At 56.0% G+C, this 18,405-nt stretch overlaps 1 protein-coding gene across 3 annotated transcripts in view; it reads right to left on the bottom strand.

The window, feature by feature from the left end:
- Window positions 1-27: 27 nt before the first annotated feature.
- The window catches only part of LOC114710307 (NADPH--cytochrome P450 reductase), a 48,324-nt gene continuing 29,946 nt past the window's right edge, over window positions 28-18,405 (bottom strand). For 2 of the 3 annotated variants that reach the window (XM_028894410.2, XM_037198306.1), the window contains exons 3-16: window positions 8,195-8,243; window positions 6,259-6,387; window positions 5,435-5,584; window positions 4,839-4,963; window positions 4,616-4,705; window positions 4,145-4,243; window positions 2,828-2,944; window positions 2,621-2,739; window positions 1,682-1,863; window positions 1,428-1,577; window positions 1,032-1,302; window positions 804-949; window positions 621-706; window positions 28-522 (exon numbers count right to left, since the gene is read on the bottom strand). In XM_028894410.2, the coding sequence (XP_028750243.1) occupies window positions 378-522; window positions 621-706; window positions 804-949; window positions 1,032-1,302; window positions 1,428-1,577; window positions 1,682-1,863; window positions 2,621-2,739; window positions 2,828-2,944; window positions 4,145-4,243; window positions 4,616-4,705; window positions 4,839-4,963; window positions 5,435-5,584; window positions 6,259-6,387; window positions 8,195-8,243 (1,858 nt within the window). In that variant the 3' untranslated portion in view covers window positions 28-377. Of the gene's footprint in view, window positions 523-620; window positions 707-803; window positions 950-1,031; window positions 1,303-1,427; window positions 1,578-1,681; window positions 1,864-2,620; window positions 2,740-2,827; window positions 2,945-4,144; window positions 4,244-4,615; window positions 4,706-4,838; window positions 4,964-5,434; window positions 5,585-6,258; window positions 6,388-8,194; window positions 8,244-10,784; window positions 11,105-18,405 lie in introns of those variants that run through there. The other variant, XM_028894409.2, reaches the window with a different exon arrangement.

The following is an 18,405-nucleotide window of genomic DNA, read 5'->3' as shown; positions in this document are numbered from 1 at the left end:
ATATCGGCTCTAGCAACACCAAGCAAATACAGAAAACAACTTTATTCCAAGGGCCAGGGTATTTAAAATTATTTACACTCATTCAAAATCATGTGGTGGGGCTGCACCCCACCCAGCTCAGTGGAGAGAAGAGCCCCTCTGTACAGCTGCCGAGGGCCTAAGGCACCCATCACCCAAAGGTGGGCCCGGTCCCTCTTGCCATGTGCCCTGGGACTGGGCTGCCCGGTCCAGGGGCCCAGGAGGGCATCACGCAGGCCGGGAGGAGTCAGTCCCTGGGCCTCCCTTGTCGAGGCCAGGCGGGAACCACCAGAGGTGGAGGTCGGCAGAGGGAGTTGGGGAGGTGATTACAGGGATGGAGGGGTGGAGGGCGGCGGCTCCTAGCTCCACACGTCCAGGGAGTAGCGGCCCTTGGTCATCAGCTTCTTAACATAGTCCACAGCCTGGGCATGCTCCATGGGCCCAAACTCGGCCACAATGTCATAGAAGGTGTTCTGCACATCTTTGGCCATATTTCGAGCATCCCTGGGTGGAGACGAGGGACAAGGTGTGCGGGGACTTGCTGGAGCCACCCTGCAGGTGGGCAGTCAGCACCCCCGGCCTTCCCTGCCCTATTTACTCACCCGCAGACGTAGATGTGGGCCCCGCCCTCATGGATCAGCTTCCACAGGTGTTCCTTGTCTCTCTTCAGCAGGTGCTGGACATAGACCTAAGGGAGGGGTGTGTGTGAGCAGTGTCCAGACCCCATCCACCCCCTCTTCATGGGCGGCCCAGCCCGTCAGCACAGCTGCTGCCCGCTGCCTCACCTTGTGCTCCTGCTCCCGGGAAAAGGCCACATTAAGCTGGGTGAGGGCACCGGCCTTGTGAAAGCCGGCCAGCTCCTCACGGTAGAGGTAGTCCTCGTTGGAGCGCCGGCAGCCATAGTAGAGCAGCGTCTCCCCGACCTCCTTGCCTGGGCAGGGGTGAAGCTGTGATGAAGGGGAGCTCTCTGGCCTCGCCCCGGCTGACCACAAAACCAGAGCCCCGGGGCTTACCTTGCTCCCGGAGCCAGGCTCGCTCCTGGATGAAGCCTATGAAGGGGGCAACCCCTGTGCCCGGGCCCACCATGATGACTGGCGTGGTGGACTTGAAGGGAAGGCGGAACTGAGATTTGCGCACAAACATGGGCACCAGGGCCCGGCGGCCATTCTCTCCTGCCGGCTCCTTGGCCCGGAGCCAGCTGGTGGCCACCCCCTTGTTCACTCGCCCCGACTTGGCTTCGTACTCCACAGCCACGGCGCAGATGTGCACGGAGTTGGGGTGGACCTGGAGGAGGGACTGGTGTGAGCCCGGCCTCAACCCCCTAGAGTCCCTTCCTCGGCTCCTCCCTGGCAGGGCCCCCGGGGTCCCCCGCCTAGGCGGCGCCTCCCTAGCAGGGCCGGCGCCCTCACCTTGGAGGACGAGGCAATGGAGTAGTAGCGAGCCTGCAGCCGCGGCAGCAGCTCGCACAGGTGGTCGATGGGGGGCCGCAGCGACGGGTAGTCCTGGAGAATGGCCAAGATGTGCCTCCGGGCTTCCACCACCCAGCTCAGGTACAGCTCCTGGGGAGACATGGGAGGGAGGTGTGGGCGGCCTGGGGGGGTGTGTGGGCCGCCTGGGGTGTGCGTGCGGGGTAGGGGCCGAGGCGGAGGGCATGCGGGCTCACCTTGCCCTCGCCGGAGGACGACGCCATCTTGTGCAGGTGCTCCTGCTCTGAGGGCTCAGAGGCATACTGCGCCAGCTCGTAGAGCACGTTGGTGCGTGGTGGGTTGGTGATGTCCAGGTAGTAGGTGAGGGCCGTGCGGTAGGTGGTGGGGCACGGGAATGGATGTTTCTTGTTGGACTCCTCTGCAACAGGAGAGAGAGTTGAATGAATAGTCACCCCTTGGAGCAGGGTGGGGTGTCATAGAGGATGGACACCTACAGGCCTTTGCAGCAGGAAGCTGGCACTCCAGCCTGCTCTCTATTGCCTGACAAGGCTCAAGCGTTCTGCCAGGCTTGAACTTCAGGCCAGGCACAAGTGCCCATCAGAGAGATCTAGCCATTGCAGGCTGCCAGGCCGTAGAGGAAGCACAATGAGGTGGGGCGGCTAGCTGGAACAGAAACCAAGTCCTTTTCTCCATGTGTTCTGACTGCGAGTCACTAAGGGCAGAGCCAGGCCTTGGGTGGGTACCAGATGCCTGTGTCCACAGCGGGAGGCCCTGGGATAGTGCAGCAGCATCCAGCACCTGCTCACCGATAAGGACCCTGGCGGGCCCTGAGGGCTCCTAACCCAGTCCTTACATTTACCAGTGAGGATGGAGGCCCAGGAGCAGGGAGGCAGCAGCCCATTGCCCCAGAGGCGGAGCCCAGGCCTAAGGCATGAGGCTTGGTTTAGCAGCCCTGGTCCAGGAAGATGAGTGCCTGGGTGGCTTCCCTAGTTGCCCAGGAAGCAGGGCTGGTTCTGCCTCCTGGCCTCGGGTGTCCTCTATAACTATGATAGGGATGAAGGGCCAGACTTCCATACAGAGTCTTAGGACTTGGGCCTTAGCATCCCAGCCACAGGCCAGAGCAGAAGTTTCAATCTGATTCAGGTCTAGACAAGGCCCTTGATTCCAGAACTCACCATCGAGATTGTTTAGAGACATGACGACATCCAGATCAGCCCCCAGGATCTCCCCAATCTGGTTGACCAGGGTTGAGTCGTTGGCTGGGTACACAGCCACATGATCTCCAGATTCATACCTAGAACAGAAGTGCAAGGCTCAGGAGGAAGTGAGCAGATGACGCAGTGCCAGGCTTGCCCCAGGGGAAATGGGAGGCGGGCAGGTACCTGATCTTGGAGTCTGAGATGTCCAATTCCAGGTGCATTAGATGCCGCTCAGTGCCCTGGTTCAGCTTCCGGTTGGTTGTGACAGCAGCCAGGAATGGATTCTTGGCATCGAAGGGACTGATGGGAAGAAAGGAAGTCAGTGATTGGCTTGGGACCTGCTTATACTAAACACTGGGAGCAAGAGCTGGTGGGCAGGGGTGAGGGTGGGGGTGGGGGACTTTGAGCCTTCAAGGGATATATATGAGGGAGCCAAATTGAGTATGGCAAGGGCTGTCCCAGCCACATACGTACAATCAAGTGGGCAGAGCAAAAGGACACAGACAGGAAAACAATCTGGCCCCTAAGAAACATGTGAGACCCTCTGCATTCTGCTTATGGGGGGTGGGGGGGGCCTGGGTCAGGGGGTGGAGCTACCGTGGAAGCTACCCAGGTCCTGAGATATCTGCAGAGCACTTGGCTTCCACACTCACATTCAGAGATCATAGTGTGGCTAAGGGCAGCAGATGCAGAGCCTGCTCCAGCAGGACGGGCAGAGTCTGTCCCAGCAGGATGGGCAGAGTCTGTCCCAGCAGGATGGGCAGAGTCTGTTCCAGCAGGATGGCTGGCTTGATTCAGTGTGACCAATGACTGGGGAGGTTCCCAGCATGAATCATCTGGGCAGCACCCAGGGGTAGGTAGGGTCAGATTGGGAACTTTTCTTTCGGACAAGGTTTCATGTATCCCAGACTTTCCTTGGAACCCGCTGTGCAGTCCAGGATAACTGGACTTTTGACCCCTCTCCCTCCACTGTGTGCTGAGTGTGCCACCACGCCCAGTGTGTGGGGTGCTGGGGAGGGAACGGGGCCTCACACCTGCTAGGTGAGCACTACAGTTGAGCTGTGGATGCTGAGGAAAGGAACGGGGCTTCTTGCCCAAGTCTGACCTGCCAGGGCTGGGCTCCTGAGGCCTCAGTGGGGAGTAGCACCTGCCCCTTGGGCAACTTGTGCCCTTCTAGATAGTGGGCATGAAAGTGCGGGTGTCAGGGGCTGGAGAGATGGCTCAGCAGCTAAGAGCCCTGGATGCTCTTCCTGAGTTCAAGTCCCAGCACCCACATGGGGGCTCACAACCATCCGTAATGGGGTCTGATGCCCTCTTCTGGCCTGCAGGTGTCCATGAAGACAGAGCACTCACATGTAAAAAATAAATCAATAATAATAAGCGCGGGTATCCCCACTGTGCTCACTCACACAATGACTGTGGAGGGACACACATCTGCTTGGGATGTGGGTGCACGAGGGGCCCCAGGGCCGTGAGCCCCACTCTCCTTCCTTTACTTACGGTTTCTGGTTCTCGTAGCTCTTCAGACGGCCCATCTCCCCCGTGTAAACCTTGGCGGTGTCGATGTCTTCGTGGACCACGAGTTCGTACTGGCGGATGCTGGGAGGGGAAAACCAAGGCTGGGGTCAGGGCTGGGAGGAGGGGGGCTGCAGGCCCGGCCCTAGCAAGAAAGGGCTTGAGCCACGCAGGGGACATGGGTGGGGTGCGGGGGACCCTGGAGCAGACATGAGGGAAGCAAGCGAAGGGCTGAAGTTGACCCCCGAGAGCCTGAGAGGACGAGCGGGCCATGACACAGGTGGACGGGAAGCCAGTGTCCTCTGATGCCCCAGACAGGAAGGGAGGCCTCACCCCCTCACCTGGAACAAGGGCCTCCCAGATCCTATGCCTGGTCCCCTGCTCCCCCCCCCCCCCACACACACACTCTGTCCCCAGGGCCACCCAGCCCAGGCCCCAGCGTGGCCTTCCACTCACCTCGACTCCTCCCCAGTGGCTTCCACCCCGAAGAACTCGCACACAGCTGGCCAGAACTGCTCCCTCCATGTGATGAAATCCTCTTCCAAGCTGGAGAGAGGGGAGGCTTAGCCAGGCCAGACATCAGCCCACACTCTCACCCTGTGGCTCCCAACCCTGCTGGGGGAAGGAGGGCGGCCCACACTCCAGGCTGGGACCCACGTGACTGGGGCGTGGCACTCACTTCCCGTCGTCATCACCAAGGCCCAACTCGAAGATGCGCTGGGCGCCAAGCTGCTCCAGCCGCTGGTCCACATACTTGCCCATGGCGTTGAAATGCTCATAGGTCTTGTTACCAAGGCCAAACACCTGTGGGGACAGCAGCCAGGCTCTGAGGCCAGGGCTTGAGCCTGCCCGGTGCCATCTGACGTCCTCGGGGTGGGCAGAACCCTGGGAGCCTCTGGCACTATGGGCACCGAGAAGATCATCTGGTGGCTTTGTTTAGGTGACCTGCAGGCCACACATGGCTTCTTTTATGACCAGCCTTTACAGCACAAATCCAAGTGACCAGCTTCGCTGGAGGCTCCAGGCCAAGTCATATTGGTGTGGCCTTTCGTCCAGTAACCAATGACCTGTGGGGTCGGCTGGCAACTGGGAGGGATGCTCTTGCAGGGGGATGCCACACTGAAGTAAGTAAGGATAAAGCCCTCTGCTGGAAGCCCCCTGCCTTGCAGAACGGTGATGGAACAGACGTGGCCGCTTGCACAGGAGGGTCCTAGGGTTCTGGGGAGCTGCCCAAGGCCAGCCAGCGTGGGCCCACACGATCCCGTGGAGACTCACAGCGAACTTGACCCCGGTGAGGTCCACGTCTGTCTCTTGCAGCCAGTCATAGAAATCCTGGGCATTGTCGGTGGGGTCACCCTCGCCGTACGTGGCCATGCAGAAGACCACCAGGGACTTGTCGATCTCAGGCAAGCTGCTCAGGTCGGCCTAGAGAGACAGGGGGGTCACCACTGTGGCCGGAGCCCACAGCTGATGAACAGAGTGGCAGGCGGGAAGGCGCTGGTCCCGGCAGTCCCTCGGGCCTTTCGAATAAATGGAAAAGGAAGTCTGGCGATGGGAGAAGGCCCTTGGGGCAGCAGAGTGGAGTCGGTGGAGGGGAAGGAGCGGGCATTGGGGGGCGGGGGTACTCTGAGAGAAGGTGCACCTTACTAACAGGGATGTCTCCTCAGTTGGGGGGCCACCTGCTCCCTCCCTTCTACCCATGGCTGATGACGGTTTTGTGCACTATACAGAGCCACCCCATGGAAGGAAACGGAGGCAGGCAGTACCGTGAGGGACAACAACGCTCCTGTCCCTAGCTGTTAAGAACATGGCTGGAATGACCTGCCATATCCTATACTGGCTTAAGAGGAACACCACGGCGGGGTGACTTATGGATGTAAGGAGGGACTCCGCTGCCCCTGGCTATGGCCTCTGATCAAATTCTCAGCCTCTCTCGACCCCTCCTTCATCCTGTCCCCACTCTTCACTCAGATTTAATGCACATGTGAGATGACCCCATCCAACACCTTCCATAGACGGTGAGGAGGCATCCTGGGGTCCCTCAGCCTTGAGCAGCAGGGTGGGGCACCCAGGGCAGCATGTGATGGGGACTCACTCACCAGGTCATACTCTTCGGGGTCTGCAGACATGCCCCGCATCCCGTAGCGGTGGGCATCCTTGGACAGCCGGTTGGCAAACTCCTCAGCGGTTCCCGTCTGGGAACCATAGAACACGATAATGTTCCTTCCCTGCGGGAGGAGGCAGACACACGGGTGAGTGAGGGACCCGGGACAGAGCAGCCCCTAAGTTCCAGGAGAGTCAGGGCAGGCCCGGCAAGGGGAGTCCTCTTCAGTCCTCTCCTGGCCTCTGTTGTTACCTGAGCTACTTGGGCTGACAGGATCACTCAAGAGCACACGCTGACACTGGAAAAACCACAGCCTAATGCTGAGTATAAAAAGGGAAGGTGACTGGGAAAATACGGCTAGCAGACCTCTGTCTTGCTGTACATGTGTGTGTGTGTGTGCGCGCGCGCGCGTGTGTGTATCAATGAATACAACCGACAGTGGGTGTGATCCTTTGGCATTTGTGGGGTCCACAATCTCCATCTATACACAGGATACCCAAATCTGCAGGAGCTAAAGTCTCTTATGTAACACAGTGAGGCAGAGGCTGGAGGGATGGCTGGAGGACCCAAGTTCAGTTCCTTGCACCCACACCAAGTGACTCACAACCTCCTTTAGTTCCAGCTCCAGCGACTGAATGACCTCTGGCTTCAGTGGACACCTGCTCTCCTGTGCACAGCCCTCAGCTAAAAACTAATGAGAATAAGGCCGGCAGTGGTGGTGCACGCCTCTAATCCCAGCACTCAGGAGCAGAGGTAGGCAGATGTGAGTCCTAGGCTATAGAGCAAGTTCTAGGACAGCCAGGGCTACACAGAGAACCTTGTCTCAAGAATCTCTCTCTCTCCCCCACACCTCTAGATCTTACAGCATTTCCCTCTGCTCATCTCCTTTCTCACTCTCGAGCCAGGCGGATCTCTGTGGTTCAGTCTCCCATAGTTCCAGGAAACGACTACACAGAGAAACTGTCTCAAAAACAGGCATTTGCACAGCAGCTACATCTACTCTTCATACTTTTCAATTTTGAAAACACGTTTGCTTTTATCTGACGTGTATGTACGTGTCCACCCAGTGTACTCAGGCGCCATCGGAGGCTGCATCTAGAACTGAGGTCACAGGCGGTTGTGCACCACCATGGGGGTGCCGAGAATTGAACCCAGTCCTGCGCAAGAGCAGTCGACGCTCTTAGCATTGAGCCATCGCTGGCCCTCTTTTTAAAATTGTAAGACAGGGTCTTACTAGGTAGCTCAGGTTGGCCTCAACTTTTGATTTTCCTGCCTCAGCTTTCTTATTGCTGGGATTACAGGTGTATGTCACCATACTTGGCTTCCAATGTACCGTCTCTGAGTGTGTGTGTGTGTATGTGCGTGCGTGTGTGTGCATGTGTGTGTGTGTGTATATGTGCGTGCGTGTGTGTGCATGTGTGTGTGTGTGTATATGTGCGTGTGTGTGTGTGCATGTGTGTGTGTGTATATGTATGTGTGTGTGTGTGCATGCGCGCGCGTGTCAGCAGGGACCTGTGGAGGCCCGAGGACTACATTGGGTGTCGTTCCTCAGGTGCCATCACTGTTCGGTTTTGAAACAAGACTTCTCACTGGTCCAGAGCTCCCTGATTACGCTAATGCCTGCTGACCAGTGAGCTTCGGGAATTAGAAGCATATGCTACCCTGTCTGGCTTTTTATGTGGGTTCTGGGGAATGGACTCAAAACTGTAAACACTGGTAATAAGGGGGGTTATGTTTTCACATTTTAGTTTATCCAAGAAAGTCAAAGTAAAAGCAGAGCCCCTGTGCTGCGGTAAGATGAGGACGCTCTTAGCTAGCGCCCTGGCCCGCTCAGTTCCAACGGCCCTCGGCCCTCCTGTCAGACCCTCTCCCAGGCCCCCTCGGTGCCCACCAAGGCCAAGCTCTAGGAAGAGCGGAAGCAAGACTCTTACCGTTTTCTTCATCTTTTCCACGAAGCTGCTCTCTTTGACGGACGAGGTCCTGAAAAACAAGACAGTGGATGGGGACAGATGCAGCTGTTACAGGATGGGTGTGACAGGGACACCCCACCTGGGCTAGGCCCTGGTGATGAAGCCAATAGCAAGACTAGTCCAATCTCTCCTTTGTGTGCCTCAAAGCCACCCACGAGCTTACAGAGATCACTCAGTTTCAGGCCAGCTCTGAGTCCGTCCGACCTGATCATCTGCCCATGCTCCCTTCCCAGTGTCTGGCCCCTCTCCATCTCCTCTTTTCTTCCTCTGCGGTCACCTCAGCCCCAGCCTGAGACAGTGAGCCAATGGGAAACTCTATGTCAGAAAGCGGGGTGGGAGCATGTGGAGACGGCTCAGCAATTAAGAGGCCTTGATCTGCAATCATGAGGATAAGATCTTAGACCCAGCACCACATAACCAGCGCCTGTCTGTGCCCACAGCTGCATACACTTACACAAAATAAATACATAGATTCAAAGAGCAGCATTTATGGAACTTGACGTGACTTCTGGCATCCACATACCCATCTTCATGTGCATGCTCATGAAGACCCATCCTCATACAGACACACACACAGAAATGCATAAGAAAATAAGGACATTAGGGCGGTGGTGACACACGCCTTTAATCCCAGCACTCAGGAGGCAGAGGCAGGCGGATCTCGTGAGTTCGAGGCCAGCCTGGGCTACAGAGCAAGATCCAGGACAGTCAGGGCTACAGAGAAACCATCTTGAAAAACAAACCAATAAAAAAAGAAGCCCTGTGTAGAGACTGGTGTGAGAGAAGGTGTTCTAAAAAGAAGCCCCAGCTCTTGCTTCTCTGGCCAGGTCACTGACTCACCATACCCTTGTGAGTGGCCACACTACTTGATTCTCCCTGGACATAGCCTGGCCCCCGACCCGTTCCTACAAACCCTTACTGTCCTTCAACACAGAATTCGAGCTTCCTCAGAACAACCTTTCCCCGCCTCCCCGCAGCATCAAGGTCACCATCCTTAACCGGGCACAGACATCCATGGGGCACTTCCCTTGAGGATTGGCTTTAATAACTAGGAGTGTGTGTGTGTGTGTGTCTGCCTGCCTGGCACTCGGCACACAATTCATGGCCCTCCTCCATGGCTGGTCCAAGGTCTCCCACCCAGCATCTGGCAGGCAGAGGTAGACAGAGGCCTCTGGGGAATATTTCCCACTCCCTACCCACTCTGGGCTGAGAAGCCAGCTCCTGGCTTTTCTCAAAAGACACATGTTTCCATAGAAGTCACATCTCCAGCTGGGGCAGGCACGGCGGGAATGGGCACCACGCCAGGAGCCGAGGGTGGGGAACAGAACGTGCCATCTCTGTCTTCCAAGGGCCTGTCCTGTGCCTGAGCTGGAGTCCGGGAAAGTCGCAGCAGAAGAGAAGCCACGTCGGGGGCAGAGCTGGCTCCAAGTCTAGGCCCCGTCACCACATAGGCATGTGACATCCGGCCCTACTGTCTGAAGGGCTCAGCTACTAACCGAACTTGATTTCCACAGCGTTCCCGAGCCCTGCCAGGCACCTGGAACTTTGGTGACACTCAAGGGGACAAACGTCTTCTTGGAAAGTGAACAGCTGTCTGGGCCAGTCTGTGATGTCAGACACCTAGCAGCCTAAAGGCGGCCCAGGGCAGAGAGACAGGAAAGGCTGGGCTCCACTCTCTGAGCGCATGTGGCTCTCAAGAGACAGAGCAGCAGGCTCCCAAGGGCACCAACTAGGGACCACTAGGCGGGGGTGAGCTGGACAGGGCCTACGGCTAGTCTCCTGCTGTAGGTGAAAGGACCCAAACTCCAGGCCAGCCGGCCGGCTCTGACCATGGTGAGGGGAGAGCCCTGGACAGGATGCCTGGAGACACTCTCCTGGACCCTGAGGGCAAACACCATGACACCCAGCACTTCTTGGGGAGGGGGGGCAGCAAGAGGTCAACCTCAGGTATGGCTCCTCAGGGGCTTTGTGCTTTGTTCAGACAAGGTCTCTCACTTGCCTGGAGCTCGCCAAGCAGGTTTGGCTCACCGGGCACCCAGCCCCAGGGATCTGCCCGCCCATCGCCTTCCTAGTGCTGGGATTCCAAGCCTGCCTCCATGCCCAGCTTTTTACACAGGCTCTGGGGATCGAACTCGGACCCTCATGCCTGTGTATGTAGCAAGCACTTTATCAAACCATCGCCTGAAGACTTTTGAGGCCCAACGCCTATCTCTTGGTAGCTTCACTTTGGTCCCAAGGGACAGGAAGAACTCACCATCTGCTCTCCTCACTTGTTGGGATCCAGCAGGGACAGTGGCCTCTGGGAAAAGGGAGTCAGAGGACCCAATGCTGAACACCCGCACTATGTCTCTCCTGGGCAGTGCTTCTTGCCTGGGAGCAGTTCCCAGCCAGCTCAGGGAAGTAGACTTGGTAGCACCCACCGGGTGGTCGGCTCAGCAGCAGGCCACTGGACCCTGGCCCAGGAAGCTGCCTCTCCCTTTGGTAATGGATGGCAGCCATGTACCCCCTGCCCACGGGCGACCCGCACATCTGCACTGGGGCTAGAACTGACCTCGGGGTGGGCTCGTCCGGCGGAGATGAGTATGCACATCCCATGATGCCCCTGTTCCCACCAGGGATTAAGGAAAAAGGAGGGTCCCACACTGAGCTCTGTTGCAGCTGGCTGGGAGCCGACAGAAAGGAAGTTCAGCTCTGTCCATTCTCAGTGTGGTGGAGTTGGCTGCTGGGGCCCAGAGACTCGGGAAGCGCCACCAGACACCCCAGAAGTCCTCTCAGAATCTTTCGGCACCTCTGCTTGCCTCTGTCCCCATGAGTCTGTGAACTCTGCAACATCTGGCAGCTCCAGCGGGACTGAGACGGCAGCCTCCCATGATCCCCTGCGGCTGGGGCAACACCCCCCCTTCTGTATGGACTGAGGGAAGGAGAGAACATTTCCACCCCCCCACTCAGTATCCTTGGTAACTGTTTATATCAGAGCCCCGCTCCCCGCACCCTCCCCCTTTCCCATTAGGAGAAAAAAAAAAAAGATAGAGAACAAAGCTGTCCCAGCCCTGACACAGACGTGTGCAGGTTGCAGCAATAAGAACCCAGCCAGCCATCGCTGCTGCCAGAGCCCCTGAAGACGACGGGGGACATCCTGGGCACTACAGGGAGATACCCTTTCCCTTCCTGCCCCACGCAGCAGGGACGGCCGCATAAGGTCTTAGGGAACCCCTTTCTTGGTACCCAGGCGTAGACTCCAGAATCCTGTGCAGGTGGCAGCTGGCCCAAGTTGTGGGAGCCCAGATACCACATGGCTCCACAGCAGAGCCTGAGAGGTTCCAATTAGCCCCCCCCCCTCCTCTGGGAGCAGGCGCCTCTGAAGTCAGCTGCAGGCCACCAGAGTGGGCAAGAAGAGGGGGGGGGAGGGGAGCACTGAGTCACAGGGTGAACCCAGATGCCTCGAGGGGGTGCATTTTTATGCTCCTGTCCCAGGCAACGAGGAGAAGCACTTCTGAAAGCTGAAGCAACTCAAATTTAATTTTCTGTGGGGTAGAACGGATTCCTCCTGGGATATCCGGCTGCCTGGGAGGGACCTGGGAAGCTGCTTTTGAACTTGCAGAGCCTGGCTGTCTGGCAACTAATGTCTCCAGGGCACAGGGTTAACAGGCAGAAAGGGGGGTGAGAAGGAGACTCAGCAGCGGCGGCGGCGGCGGCGGCGGCAGGGAGTGGGACACGCAGTGGGTCCCAGCAGGATGGATGCTCAGCCTCTGCAACTGCCAGGTCTGTGCAGAGCTTAGAGGAAAGCAGACGGATGCAGCTCTCTACAGGGTCAACCCTAGGAGAACGGCTTCAAAGGAGGTCGGGAGCTAGCCAGGGGCAGGTGGAGAGCTGACAGAGGCTCAGGCCAGGATGAAAAGGGGCTGGGCTTGGTGATAGCAGCGCACATCTCTGCATATCGCTGATGCCAGCATCTTAGAGGCTGAGGCATGAGGACAGAGTTCAAGGCTAGCCTAGACTACGGAGTAAGTTTGTGAGTAAGTTTGTCTCAGTGGCCAGAGTAGCTGTTTACCACACACAAAGTTCAGGGTTCAACCCCCGCACCATATAAACTGCGAATGGGATGAATGGGATGCATATAACACTTGTAGTTCCGGCACTCAACGGTGGAGACCGGAAAAATGGGGTTCAGTAGCATCCTCTACACAGGTACATAGCAAAGGGCAGGTCAGCTTGGGCTAATGAGACAACATAAGAAAAGGAAGAACAAAAAGCCAAGGCCAACGCGCTGGCTAATTTTACCAACTTAACACAAGCCAGTGTCATCCGAGAGAGAACCCCGATGGAGAAAAGGCCTCCATAAGATCTGGCTGTAGGCAAACTTGTTCTTAATTAGTGATTGATGGGGGAGGGCTCAGGCCACTGTGGGTGGGGCCGCCCTAGGCTGGTGCTCCTGGGTTCTGTAAGAGCACACTCGAGTGAGCAAGCTACGAAAGCAAGCCAGGAAGTAGCACTCCTCTGTAGGAGGCACAGCATAACCTGTTATCCACCCAGAAAGGTGGTTAAGGGCCTAGTGGCCTTTTGTGCTATCTGTGTGACAGAGACCACACCATCCCCAAGACCCTTTTGTGAGCTCATCAGTCTATAGAACCCATCTTTATGGAAAGTGTTAAGTGTTCTTTACAAAGAGTTTTGATGCGCCCCCCCACCCCCCCCCCCCTTTTTTTTTTTTTTTTTTTTTCCGAGACAGGGTTTCTCTGTGTAGCTTTGCGCCTTTCCTGAAACTCGCTTTGGAGACCAGGCTGGCCTCCAACTCACAGAGATCCGCCTGCCTCTGCCTCCCGGGTGCTGGGATTAAAGGCATGTGCACCACCACCACCACCGCCCGGCTTGATGTGGTCACTTCTTAAGCTTCATTGTGCATACGAGACTGAGTTAAGTATCACCAGGAGACTTTTCACCAAACTGTGCAGGGCTTAAATATATGCCTAAAATAAACTATTCAGGGTCAGACTCCCCAAGTTGGAACCAGCTCTGGCTACTTCAGGCTTCAGGATGAGCTGAGTAAACTAAATCAGCCAAACGGACCCTTCTCCCACCAAGTTCCTTCGGTCACAGTGTCCCATCACTGGGACACACTGAGACAGTCAGTGGAATCACTCAGTGGATCCAAGTGCTTCTGTTGCAGTTATTCTGAGACAGGCCACATCTGGAGGGGCAACAGGAAGGGCGGAATCCACTTGATCAGAGAGCAGGAGAATGCAGGTGACCTCCACAGGCGGCAGCCGAGGTCTCGGGCCCGGGAGTGCAGAGGGACCCCTTCTAGCCACTTCTGGGTCAGTCAGGCTCGGTGCCCTGCCCACCCTTCACATGACAGCTCCCTCCTCAATGTCTCCCTCGCTTAAAAGAATTTTTTAAGATTTATTTTAGTATTTTATATGTATGAGTGTTTTACCTGCACATATCTGTGCACCATGTGTGGGCCAGGTGCCCTCCAAGGTCAGACCATGGCATCAAGCCCCCGGGGGCTGTGAGAGCAGACAGTATCTTAACTGCTGAGCCGCCCTGCAGCCAGGCCCCCCTCTTTGAGAAGCACATCTGTGGTGCTGGTTTTCCGGTCGCAGCTGCAAGGACACGTGCATAGAAAGGATGGCCCTGAGTGCAAGCGGCAAGAACCCCCTTACGCTCCGCCATCTGCTGACGCGCCAAGATAAAGACGGACGTAAGAGCTGCCCGCGGCCTTGACTCCGGGCAGTGCTGCTATTTCAAAGGCGAGTCATCCCCAAATAAAGGTCACTTGAGGAAATGAGAGGCTTTGCGGCTTTTCTAAACAGGCCCCCAGAGGGCTCAATGGGCCAAATGCAGATCGTAGGAAACTATGAAACGAGAGAGAGGCTGGAGTTTCTTTCACACTGGTGTTGCGAGGGAGATGGGAATGGATGGAAGCCAAAAACTGATGGAATGGATGCCGTTTAGGAAAAGCGGCTGTTCTCAGAGTTCTACCTACAGCTATGAGGCTGGGGGGGGGGCATATTGGGGAGACAGGACCTGGATGACTGCAATACGGATTGCATAACTGTACATGTGTCAAGACTCAACCACGGGGCTGACAAGATGACTCAGTGGGTAAAGGCACTTGCTGCCAAGCCTGATGACCCGAGTTCAATCCCCGGGACCCACGTGTACAGTTCAAAGGGAAGGTTTTAGAACAGGGTGTGACTCAGTGGTAGAGCACTTGCTGAGCATGCACAAGAATCTGGGTTCCATCCCTAGCACTGAAAGAAAAATGAGAAGAAGGATTTTATTATGTGCAATTTATAACTGAATATACCTGACTCCTCTCCACTAAGAGAAAGGCATATGGTGTAACAATCAAGTGCAATAAATGGGTCTTTAGATACTGAGTTTAAGAAAAATCCAACCTAAAAATCTAAAGACAAAGTTCTGGTCCCTCAATCAAGGATGAGAATGAACGTGCCTAGGGAAGGGCTATGGTGACCCTGGGGACTGTGGGGGTAGAATTATTGTGTGATGTCTAAAAGCAGAGATCACTGAGACAACTCAGTGGGAAAGGCACTTGCTGCCAAGCCTGATGCCTGGAGTTCAAGCCCTGGAATGCACACGGTGAAGGGAGAGGGCTGGCTCCTGGGAGCTGACCCCTGAGCTCTAGGCAATCAGCCTAGGATTGGAGTGATGCGCAGCCACGCCTGGCTTTCGTCACACAGGTGCTGGGGACACTGTCTCAGGGTCCCACGACTGCGCATCAGACACTTCAACCCTCTGGACCCGCTCCTCAAACTCAGTCTGGGATTACGGGCATGCGCCACCATGCTTGGCTTAACTTTTCTTTGCATTGGCTTTTACCCTTTCCGGTAGAAAGCCCCTGCTCTCCTCTCTCCAGCCACGGCCCATCCCCCATTGCCTCTGAAGGTGTCAGAGTCTCTGAACTCTGGCTCTCCCTCTATCCACAGCCCTAACCAGCCTTACCCAACACTCCAGGGCATCCCCAAACTCTACCTCTCAGACTCTCCTTCCCACACCTGCTCCACCGGCATGTCAGAGCCAAGACCCTCCTATCTATTCCAGGCAGCCAGTTCCCCTCAGGGTACAGAAGCACCTCTCAGGGGACCACATCCTGAAATGGTTCTCCAGCCTCCTCACAGCCCTCGCCCTTCCTCTGCCTTCCCTATTACCTGGATGCAGCCATTGTGAAATCAGGGTTGGTCATTTGCCACTCCATAGTCTCTGGTATCTGGCCCCAACCTGCCCTTCTTACAACTACACTTCCCACACTCCCGACACTCCCCAGCTCACCCAGCACCTCCCCCACCCGTGGACACCACCCCTGTGCCCAAATCCTGCTCTGCATCTGGAGCTGGTCACCGCCAGGAGCCCTTTCGAGAACGCTTTCCCCATCCCAAGTCGGAACCAATCCCCACCTCTTAGGCTCCCTAACTTTGTACACCTTTGCCCCCAGGACAGTGTACCCCGGGGGAATCTGTGTGCAGGGCTGGGACTGTGCTGTTCTGAGGCTCTGGCACAGATGTGTGTGACTGTGAGCCAGGATTTTCAAAAGCAGCCACCATCTCCTCCTCCTCTTTGTACCAGTGAGGCCGGGGTACGCTTCAAGCTCCGTTCTGTTGTAGGGTACCGCTCTCGGCAGGAATTCTGCCCAGGAGAGGAGGTCAAGGGAAAATTCGGGGCAGGAAGCCCTCTCTCGGCTTCTCTCTATCTCAGGAGGGATAAACAGGCCCAAGTGGCTTCCTGCCGCAGTGATGCTGACCTGGCCCAGGAAAGTCGGTCTCTCCAGGCTCTGGTGTCTAGTGGCCACACGTGGTCAGTGGCAGCAGGGACAGCGTTCAGAGGTTCAGAGAGCCACATTTAGATCTGTGGGAGGGCCACAGAGGTTTGCACTCCCCGGGAGAGTCACCCGGGCCCCAGGGGGCAGGCACCTCCTGACTTGTTTTGTATACCTGTGTTCGGAGCGCTTGCTGCCCAGACTACAGCTGGCTTGTTATTTTGGCTTGTATAAACATCCATACCCTTCGGGCCAGGGATGGAATTCAGCCTGAGAGAGCATTTGCCACACATGCGCAGAGCTGCCCCACACACACACACACACACACACACACACACACACACACACACAAGCTTGCAAGCATGCACAAATACATGCATAACCCATGCCCAGTGGTTTCATGCTCCATAGCATGCAACCCCCTACAAAGGCCTTCAAAGATTTTATGACATTTCTGAAAGTCACCAGAAGCCATCCATGATAAAAATATATGATATGCTGGGGGAACTGTGAGGCCTTTAATCCCAGCACTTAGGAGGCAGAGGCAAGTGGATTTCTATGAGTTCGAGGCCAGCCTGGTCTATGGAGTTCCAGGACAGCCAAACCCTATCTCAAAAAACCAAGAAGAAAGGAAGGAAGGAAGGAAGGAAGGAAGGAAGGAAGGAAGGAAGGAAGGAAGGAAGGAAGGAAGGAAGGAAGGGAGGAAAATAGACCAGGTGGCACATGCCTTTGATCCCAGAAATGGGGAGGCAGAGAGGATCACTGTGAGTCTGAGGTCAGCACAGTTTACACTGTGCAACCCTATCTCAAAACAAAAACAAAAACCCAAAACCAACCAACCACATCTGCTTCTGCCCCCCAAGTGTTGGGATTAAAGGCACATGCCACCTTGCCTGGTGGCCTTGAACTCTTGATCTTCTTTCTACCTCCATCTCTCAAATGCTGGGGTTACAGGTATGCGCCATCAAGGCTGGCAACTTCTGACTTCTAAGACAGGGTCTTGCTGAAGTTGCCTAGGTTAGCCTTGACTTTTTTCTGTAGCTGAGGCTAGTCCATGAAGAAGGTTGGGTGGTTCCGCATCTCATATTCTTTCTTGGGGAGCAGCAGGACCTCCATTTTATAAATGGTGGAACAAAGACAGCATGGAGGGCGGGACCAGGCTACTGGTCCTTTATCTCCAGGTGGGCACATTTTCATTACAAATAGTGCTCCCACCCGGGAATGTACCCAGGCCAGCCCAGGCTGGAGAGACTGGATTCCAGCCCACAGGTTCCTCCCTCAGTCCCAGTAGCCTAAATGTGGCTCTACCCTCAGGACAGGGTCCTGGATTCTGATGCTGAGGGAAAACCTTTCTTGTCCTCCAGGAATGTGTCTCCCAGTCTCACCTAAAGATGCCCAGCCATGAAAGCTGGGAATCTGTCACAGCCTCAGGGGAGAGAGATAAAGGTACCACCCAGCCTAGCTCAGGGCTGCAGCTCAGGGCTCTGCTTAGACGAGGCACACTAAAGTATTTTATAACCTGTCTCCACAAAGCACCTTTCTTCACCCTCGCTTCTCAGTTCCTTTTTGCTTTTGTGTGAAATATGATCTCATGTAGCCCAGACTGGCCTCCAACTCCTGATCCTTCTGCGTCCACCTCTCCGGTGCTGGGATTATAGATGTGCTCCAGGCTTTTGACTTTTTATTTAAAATTGTATTTATTTAGTGTATGTGTGTGTGTGTGTGTGTGTGTGTGTGTGTGAGAGAGAGAGAGAGAGAGAGAGAGAGAGAGAGAGAAGAGACAGAGAGACAGAGAGACAGAGAGACAGAGAGACAGAGAGAGAGAACACGGTGTGCCAGCAACAGTGAACTTGCGGAAGTCAGAGGACAGACAGCCTGCAGGAGCTGGTTCTATCCCTCTACCGTGTGGGTTCCAGGAATGGAACTCAGGCTGCCAGCCTTGGTGGCAAGCGTCTTTACCTGACGAGCTGTTTTCCTGACCCTATTTTTCTGTTTTTGAGACAAGCTCTCTGTTAAGTTGCGCCGGCAAGCCTTCGGCTTGCTCTGCAGATGAGGTATCCCGAGTGGTTGGCATTGGCCTGCGTTTTGAGGCTTGGCGGTCATGTTCAGTGACGGTGAGAATGAGCAGGCGGTGATGAAGTGGGGAGGCAGTTCTAGGCCCACACTCTTGTGCAGAGCCGACGGCGGGGCACGGGCTGGGCACGGGCCAGGCACTCGCCGTCTGCCCTTCAGCAGGACACATTTTCACCACAAGGCTGCCCTCCCTCCACCCACAACGCATCCTGACCAGGTGGATTCCAGCTCACTCGCCCTGCCCATGTCCCCAGCCTCCAGTGTGACCCAACCTGCAGGACAGGGGCCACGCTCCTGTGCAGAGGCAAGTCCTGGAATGTGT

This window comes from Peromyscus leucopus, chromosome 23 (assembly GCF_004664715.2).
Source record: "Peromyscus leucopus breed LL Stock chromosome 23, UCI_PerLeu_2.1, whole genome shotgun sequence".
In the NCBI taxonomy this organism is placed as follows: Eukaryota; Metazoa; Chordata; class Mammalia; order Rodentia; family Cricetidae; genus Peromyscus; species Peromyscus leucopus.
The sequence above is the reverse complement of the archived record's forward strand: the minus strand, read 5'-3'. Positions and strand labels throughout refer to the sequence as shown.